General features: G+C 29.6%; 1 protein-coding gene across 1 annotated transcript in view; it reads right to left on the bottom strand.

The window, feature by feature from the left end:
• LOC106464502 (alpha-mannosidase 2-like) overlaps positions 1 to 8,349 on the bottom strand; it is a 51,182-nt gene extending 42,833 nt beyond the window's left edge. Inside the window, exons 1-5 of the mRNA XM_013924647.2 lie at positions 8,042 to 8,349; positions 5,459 to 5,710; positions 2,894 to 3,038; positions 2,246 to 2,417; positions 1,445 to 1,572 (exon numbers count right to left, since the gene is read on the bottom strand). Coding sequence (XP_013780101.1) covers positions 1,445 to 1,572; positions 2,246 to 2,417; positions 2,894 to 3,038; positions 5,459 to 5,710; positions 8,042 to 8,221 — 877 coding nt within the window. The 5' untranslated portion in view covers positions 8,222 to 8,349. The remainder of the gene's footprint in view (positions 1 to 1,444; positions 1,573 to 2,245; positions 2,418 to 2,893; positions 3,039 to 5,458; positions 5,711 to 8,041) is intronic.
• Positions 8,350 to 9,199: the final 850 nt, after the last annotated feature.

The raw sequence follows: 9,199 nt of genomic DNA, 5'->3' as shown, positions 1-9,199 counted from the left end.
CCTCCCACGACTAGTGACCTGTCTTGGCTGTGTTTTAGTGGACTAGTATTTTGTAAAATACAGTCACATTTCAACTATTATACATTTTATATGTATATAGATTATTACTATTTAGGAAGAAGTTCTTAAACTTATTTTTCTTAAAGCATAGAACAGTAAATAAATAAGTAAAATGAACAATTATCTCTTCTAGTTATGACCTTTGTACTCGGTTGCCCCTTGTTGTAGGTTGCTAAGACTTATGAAATTTCCCACATGGAGGATGTAACAAGAAATTTTTCTTAGGTTTTTATATATACATTTTAATTAAACAAAAATTCATAAATTACTATTTCGATACCATAGACTTCCACTACAATTTATCAAGCATAGTAACTAAGCTGTATTTAGGTCTAAAAAAATATGAAATTTCAAGCTTACTAAAGACTTACTTCATCGTTTGAAATATTGTGTGAAAAGAATGGAATTAGTACAATAACATGTCAAAATGGCTGAGAAAACCACTAGGGGGACATTCTGAGCTCTTGATTGGTTATGCATATCATATATAGAAGTACATGTATATAAGGGACCATTTCCAAAAAATGAAAGAGGTGGGGGCCACTGTGTTTGATTCAGTACAGGAGCAATATCTTAGCAAACAGAAAAGATAAGGCATTCTTATTTTATATTCTAGCTTGTCAATAACGGTAGTTTGAATTCCTAATTCGTACAGAACTGTATATTTTGTATTTTGACATCCCAAACATCTAATTTGAGCCAGTGCTGCATTCAAAATACCACTTGACACACAAAAATCGATGTTTAGCTGTGTTTTTCTAATATTTACTTTTAAATTTAGAAATTAACTTACATATCACACTAAAATTTAAATCATAATCTATAGTTTTATACCAAACTTATTGACATAGATTAATGAAATAGTAGTTCAATAAAATTTTGAATGCAAGTCAACAAGCGCGATGATATGGCCTTTGACACATGACCCATCGAGATAGGGTTAAACAACAATTTCTATGGTGTGAACAACTTTTTTAAGCAGCTGAAGCTTGATTATAATTATAGTTGTCACTAGTGTTAAGCCTACTGTATTTTTTAACATTACATTCTTTATTCACTCCCTTAATTTACAACAAACACAATAGTGTCAGTCAGAACACTATTTATAAAAGCTGTTTCTTACAACGACAACAACTGTTATGATGTACACACCTTTTTTAAGCTGATGAAACATGATCATAATTAATAACACTTGTTATTCAACATTAGTATTAAGTCTATTACATTTTTAACACTATATTTCTATTTAATCCCTTAAGGATTTTTCAAGAAGAACATTATATAATAGTATATCAGACACAAGTTTAAACATTACCTAAGTAATATAACCATTTAAAAAAAAGGCTCAGAATGCAAGGTGATTGGTTTTAGTTTCTAACATTACCTAAGTGATGCTCCAGCCACTGATGACCTTCCACCATTTGGTCAACCATTGCAAAGTAATGTGTGGATGCTTCATCATTCATCACCCAACCACCTGTTACTATTTCTAGTTGACCACTGTCCAAATATCTGCCATATAAATCATCCATTTTAACTTCAACTGAGCAGTACTAAACAAAAAATTTGGATATAAAGTTTTTTCATTACTACTAATTACCTAGTGCTTTATTTCCTTTTAAAAATTCATAACATCATAACTATATTTATAGAAATAACTTTTAAAGTAGTCTCTTTAAACTATACAGCTTTGTTTTCTTATATTAAGCCATAACATTTAAAATAAATCTGATATAAAACACCGAGAAATCTCAAACACATTGAGATGAACTGATTTTTAAATAAATTGATGTTCAATATATCCTTTTTTTATGATCTCATAATTATAAAGTCAGCGATGCTGCTAGTGAGTACAGAACATGTAATGTATCCTAGAGTTTGTAAGAGTTTTTAGTATCTTTGCAAATGAAAAGAGAAACCATATTCCACAAAATAAATCATTAATAGTTCTATATACTATGAGTTATAGAAAAGAATTATATCTACTATATTTTTTTCTTCTCATGAAATTAAATTTCTATGTTTTCTCTGCAAAACAAATGAGCATGTGCAGCCAAAAATGACACTGGAAGAAACATGAAAAGCATAATAAAGCTGTAGTAAAGAAATAAATCCAAGTATAAATCCAAGATCTCAACCCATTTCTTCAAACACTAATCAGCATAAATTTATATTATATTTTCACCTTTTGACAATTTTCTTGGCATTATTATCAATCTTTTCCCACCAGAGTGCAAGATATGATGTCTCTGCCCAAATAAATCTCCGCCTCTCATCTTCCTTCAATTTCACCACCATGTTGTTTAAAATGTGACGGGTCTGGTCATTGAAATAACGTTCAAAAGTTTTCAACCATCCTGTGAAAAGAACATATAACTAGTACCAAGTGTGTTCACAATGTATCTTCACCTACTAAGAACACAAAGATTATCCTAATAGAATTATCCGACATTGAAAAAAAATGTTCTTTATTAATTACCAGGATCATTATGAGAACGTGTTTATGTCTGTTCACCTACTAAGAACACAAAGATTACCCTACTAGAGTAATAAGATAATTCATACCGACATAGAGAAAAATGTTCTTTATTAATTACCAAGATCATTATGAGAACGTGTTTATGTTTGTTCACCTACTAAGAACACAAAGATTACCCTACTAGAGTAATAAGATAATTCATACCGACATAGAGAAAAATGTTCTTTATTAATTACCAAGATCATTATGGGAACGTGTTTATGTTTGTTCACCTACTAAGAACACAAAGATTACCCTACTAGAGTAATAAGATAATTCATACCGACATAGAGAAAAATGTTTTTCATTACTTACCAGGATCATTATGAGAATGTGGAACAACAATTATCTTCAGTTTCTTCTTGTTCCACTGTTCACTGTTGTACTGTATATTCCATCCCTGTTTCCACACTCCTCCATTAGGGTTGTCAAATTTTATTTTCTCATATTCATCATGCATCTAAATATTTCAGAATATGGTACACTATCAAATTCACTGCTGAGAGTGAAGTTACATTAACTTAGCACTAATGTAAGACTACTATTCTAAAATTCTCACAAAAATGAAGCAAAAAAGCAACTGAAATATCTTAGACACTTAAAGACATTGAAAGTAGCTTAACAAAAAAAAATCTGTTCTTCATAGATTTTATTGCAAGTATTTTTACCTTTACCATGTGATAAAGTTCTACATTTTGAATTATAACCCATAAAATTTAAGTAGAAATGATATTAATTGGAAAACATTCTGATGTACTTATTCAATATTATTTTACTGCTCCTTTAACAAAATAAAAGTATAAATTATTTTTATATCAACCAATTAATTTGAAGTACCTTTCAATATCCAGCATCACAGTTTATACTGGTTTTCGAAGAATGTGCAGTCTAAAAAAAAAAGGCATATATACTTTGCTCTCCCTGTAAAAGATTAAGCAAAACCACAGCAGTCTACGTGGCCCTATAAGGATGCTCCTGATTATCAAAATATGTTATCACACCGGTTAAACAAAATTCAACCTTCCTGACATATGTATCTACTCTCAGTAATTAGTGTTCATACACAATAAACTTTACTTCCACTTACCATCAGGACTTGATGAAAATAATCTGAATATAACAAATATCAGCATCTTTAGAAGGTGTTGTTAACTTACCATCAAATAATTTCTTTCTAATGTGCAAAACTAATGTAATACAGCAAGTTCAATACCTTTATCATGAAAGTTGGGTAATTAATGGAAGTTGATAACTGATTAATCATCTCACTCATTAATCAACTATATTAAAATAATAATCAAAAGCACTAATTTCAAGACGTTTGTTATTTTTGTGAGTCATGAAACTAACAATAAAGCTTAACATCTTTCAATTAACATAAAATAATAATGAGAAATCATAATGTCAATATTTTGATTAACCTGGATAGATGGAATAATCAACAGTACTAATGTCAATTAGTTCATCATGTTCATGACTTTTGTGATTGATTATTTTACCTGATACTAATCAATGTAATTGATCAAAGTGATTAATCAAGTTAATCACCGAGCTCTATTTACAGATAAGAAACTAATAAGAATATAATTACTGTGATGATTATGATGGACTAAAACAAAAGTTAAGGCTTTTTTTTTGTTGGAAATTCTTGATACTTGTACCTGTTTAGAAATTTACATTTGAAATGATTTCAAGAAGTATCAGCCTTATTATCAATTTTCAGGTACTGAATAAAGCATAAGTATATTCACACAGTAAATATAGCACATTGACCAGATAAAGTTAATACTTTACAGATTGATATAAATGAAACAACAAAATTTGACCAGTACATTTCTTAGAACTGGATCATTTTCCAGAACTCTTAATTTATGGCCTCCTGGTGATAAAGAAAATTTTATGTTGTATTTCAACTATTACATTCCAGGGATCAAAATAGTAAATTCCTGCATTCCTAATGAATTTAAATTTGCTTGAGGAATTTAATTTTTTTTTAGTTGGCTTTCCTGATTGGGAATTGCATGGTCCATCCGTATTCTTTCAGTTATGACCAATGAAAGTGAACATATTGCATGGATTAAATAAAAAACAATTCACAAGGAAATGCAACTTTAAATGAGAGAATGTAATCTTCCTAATAGCTTTCCTTCAAGTGAATGTAATTTCATTCCATTAATTCTATCCCTACATTAATTATACACTAATTAATGGAAATGTTAACATGTAAAAAACTTTAACTTTACTGTAATATATCTATTTAAAGCAGAAGAGCATTTGCATACAACCCTTCTCCATTAGTTGTCAAAAGAAAGATGCATATTCATAGCATATACTTAATCCCAAAGTCAAATACAACATGTTTTTCTTCTTTTGATAAAGATCAAAGACCATTCATTTAATGTTGTGAAAAATTCAATACATCCTTAGGGAAACTTTTATGGTACCTTTAGTCATTCACCTTAAATCCTCAATCACTGTATTTCATTAGAAGTACTAATCAAAATATAGTGCTATTACAATGTACGTTGTAATAAGTGTAAATTAGTCTCCACACCTTAGTAACATTGATAGATAAAGCCTCTTCCCTCCTGTTTTTATATATTCATCCTTCAATTTAATTTATAAATGTAAAATGTCAATATAAATGTTTCCATGAAAATTATTTGAAACTTATATGCTTATTTCTGTGAGAATATTGGTTTTAAAATTATATATGAATTTGGTCCTGACAGTTAAAACTAATAGTGGTACAGTAATTAGGACATGCATGTTATTTTATAAACACTGTGGCTTATTGTGTAATCCAGAGTAAACCTCAGCCAAGATCAATTGTAGTTAAAAAAGAAGTTTTTAAATTTTCAATAAAAAAAGTCTATATACCTCAATATCAGACTTCACCAGAGGTAGGCCACAGAAGTGACAGTCTTCCATCATTACATGGGCAGAGCTGCGGTTAAGCCTTGAAGTGAAGGAATGAGAGTTCCCCAACAACAGGTATGAATCTATTCCCCCATATGAGCTGTCCTTTGTGAGCTCCCGAACTGTTTCCTTGATTTGACCCAACATTTGTCGGTTATTCTGTAGTTCTTCTTCTAACCGCTGGAGTCTCTGTTCTAGAAGACCCAATTCATTCTACAACGAAAATTGAGTTCAAATTTTATATAAATATTGTCACAAACACAAAGGATTCAAAAAGACAGCATTCTGAAACAAAGTCTTAAACTTAATTTTGTGAAGAGTATCATAAACTACTGAAGCATTTCAGGAATACATATTTGTTACTTAAACATTCTTCCGTAACTTTCCACTTACTAAATAAAATCTTAATCTGTTATATTACTTACGAGATTAAATTCCCATGAGTTTGACACTATATTAATGCTGGTGTTTGGAAACAAGTTATTAAGAGCTGGGTGATTAGCAGAATTTGATGATCGATTAATCGTTGGACTCATTAATTGATTACATTCAACTAATTGATTATTCTCACACAAGTTAACTAAAAAATCTGACAAAGCTATAAATCTGGTTCTGATGCTCATAGAGGGCACATTGTGACAGCCCATTGTGTAGCTTTATCCTTAACAAAAACAAACATAATGGCAATACTGAAGTTACTTGAATGGTTGAAATAATAGAAAAACAATAATAATAATCAGAAACACTAATTTCATTAGTTAATTATTTTTGTTACATTAATCACTTTAATCCTAACTCTGATTATTGATTAGTTGGAATAATCAAAAGCAGTAATAACTGGAAATGCTAATTTGTTATTTTCATGATACTAATTGATGTAATTAATGGTCATCAGTAATTGATTATCTTAATTTATCAAGTTAATCATTCAGCTTTATAACCTAATACCATGTTATGTACATATAATTTACTAAATTCAAACAGATGACCTAAATCTATCTATGTAAAAGTTGTAAAAAGATCAATAACTAGGAATAGTTTATTACGTACATAGATAACCATACAAAGAACTTTCGGCAGTACCTAAACAGACTACTTGAATTGGTCTGTCTAAAAGATTCAAACAAAACAATAATTGGGAATATTTTAGTACATAAAAAGATAACAATACAATCAATTTTTGACAGTATCAATGGTTAGATTTCTTTAATTATCCAAATCATTTTTTCAGCTACATACTAATTTCACTCTCCTAAACCAGTACAATGTTTTATATTAAGTACCTCTGTCTATCCTTGGAAAGAATGTATACTTAACTATGCAGTTAATACTTTGTTGTATTTTCAAAAATATGGTTGTTTAATTTCTATTCTATACCTCTATAGTCTACAAGTGTTCTTCCAAAGAGTCAATAAGAAATAGTTCTCTTAATGTTGATTAAATCTATTCATAAGAGTGGTAAAATCTTTCAATTCAAATGATAGTCTCTATTTTTGGAAGTGATGAGTTTATTGATGATGTAGTTAAAACTTAAAACAAGTAACATAACAAGAAAACACTAAGAACTTAGAATAAGACTAAATATTTTTCTCTTAAGATTATTTGCTTGTAAGAGTTTTTTCCTCATCACCTGCTACATGCTGAAAATATGGATTTTTTGAAATTTTTTGTTCAATAAAAGCACGAATGGAAAAGATTACATGACTATGTGCTTGCCTAGAGCTTTTAAATCAAAATTGACACTGACTGACTAAAAGGTCTATCATAATAACGTTTATCTCTATATCCCTGAAATCCATGTTTGATGAAAAATGTATTACTGAACCTTTTAATACAAAAAAAGATTTGTATTTGTAATATTTTATTTCATATTATAATTCAATCTATCAAGCAACAAAATATGCCAGAACTCAAAACTTTATCCTCAAATTAATGACTTGTTTTTATACCATTTACTGACAGTGAATGGTATAAAAATATGCATCATATTCAGTAGCCTTGTTTTTTCTGTTACGATACTCAAGAGTTAAGAGCTGACCAAAAAAATAGAGGCAATATAACTAATCATTGGGATTAACTGCAATAGTGAAAGCATTTTTGTTTCATTTTTTTGTTAGCAATTCTCCAATTGAAGCAGTTTTATTTTTATAAGTGGATGATTGACTCATGAAATGAGGTGTCTGTTGGCAGTATTGTAGACCAGCACTATTAAAGAAGTTTAAAAGGGGAATCATTGATTTCCTGAAAAATAAAAGGTGGGTTTAACTTTTTACTCTTCTCAAGGGTGAGTATGCAAGGACAACCTTGAAAGATCAAATACTTCTGAGATGTCTGTAAGTTGCTACTGCAGGTCCTGTAACTAACATAGTCATGATCATAGACACACATGCAATTTGATGCATAAGCAGTATAAAAAAATATTTATAAAGTAAGTGGGATCCATATATAGACTCTGTCAATAATTTTACAGTTTAAATAGTCAACAATACGAAACTTCTACTGTAATCACAAATTGAAAAATTCATATTTCATAAATTATCTTACCTTTCCTACATTTTGTTTATCAAAGGTTCCTGGGATAGAATTAATATTCTGACTAAACTGTCCTTCTTGATCATTTAACAAATAAAGGAGGCCAGCAGCAACAAGTAAACACACTGCAGCAGCTAGAGCAACAGTTCTCCTGAACTGAATGACTGATGAGCCTAGTCGAATTCGTATCATAGTGGGTTTGATTTTGCTAAATCTCAGGATATGCTTCACATTTAAGGTGAATAAGACAATAAATAAAGATGTCCTAACTATAATATAAATTTAAACAATCTTTTTACAAATTGTTTAATAGCTATATGTATTTTTTAAATTTTATAAAATGATAATATTTAAATCTTTCCAACTATTTTAGTTTTTAGTACCAATCCTGTACAAATTAAATGAATTTAATTTTTGTTCTAAAATATTGACTGTAACAAGTTTAAGTACAACTTAGTCTACTGAATTTGACAATTCAAATGAAGGTAATGTCGCTAACGTTAACCTATTCTCTATCCATAAATCATGCTTCATTGTCTTCAAACTTTCCCATGTTCAGATTTTACAATCACATAAATATATACAGGATCCGCTTTACTCATGCAGCCCAAACAAAAAAGACAAAGTTTAACCACACTAGTCATTTCTAACATTAAAAAATAAGTTCCGGTTAAGACGATTTAGAACTCGTGACTACGTTCAGTTAAAACTTAATCCTGGATAGAAACACCGCAGTACCACGTAGCTCTGCTTCGACACACTTTTATTAAAGAACAAGTGATTTACTGTTGAGCTGCCAGTACCAATATGACACAGCTCACGACTAACTAACTGTTGTTTTAAAAATAATGTTTACGAAACAATTAATCCTTAATCAAACTAATACGACAGTTCGGTTTCTTCCATATCACAAAACAAAAGTAAACGACGTAAACTACTTCACTTTTGATATCCACGTCTAAAAGTTAACAGGAAATTTACATCCAGAGTGATCTGGCTAAATGCAAACACAAATGTACTAAGCGACCTCTAGTTAACATAGTACCTAAAAACAGATCATTATATTGATTTCAGCACAACTATAAACAGAATGCTTGCTTTTAGACTATTTTAGAAACTAAAAATGCATTGTTTTACACAATAGATAATTTAAAATACTAGAATATACAA

Source organism: Limulus polyphemus, unplaced genomic scaffold (genome assembly GCF_000517525.1).
Source record: "Limulus polyphemus unplaced genomic scaffold, Limulus_polyphemus-2.1.2 Scaffold1670, whole genome shotgun sequence".
In the NCBI taxonomy this organism is placed as follows: Eukaryota; Metazoa; Arthropoda; class Merostomata; order Xiphosura; family Limulidae; genus Limulus; species Limulus polyphemus.
The sequence above is the reverse complement of the archived record's forward strand: the minus strand, read 5'-3'. Positions and strand labels throughout refer to the sequence as shown.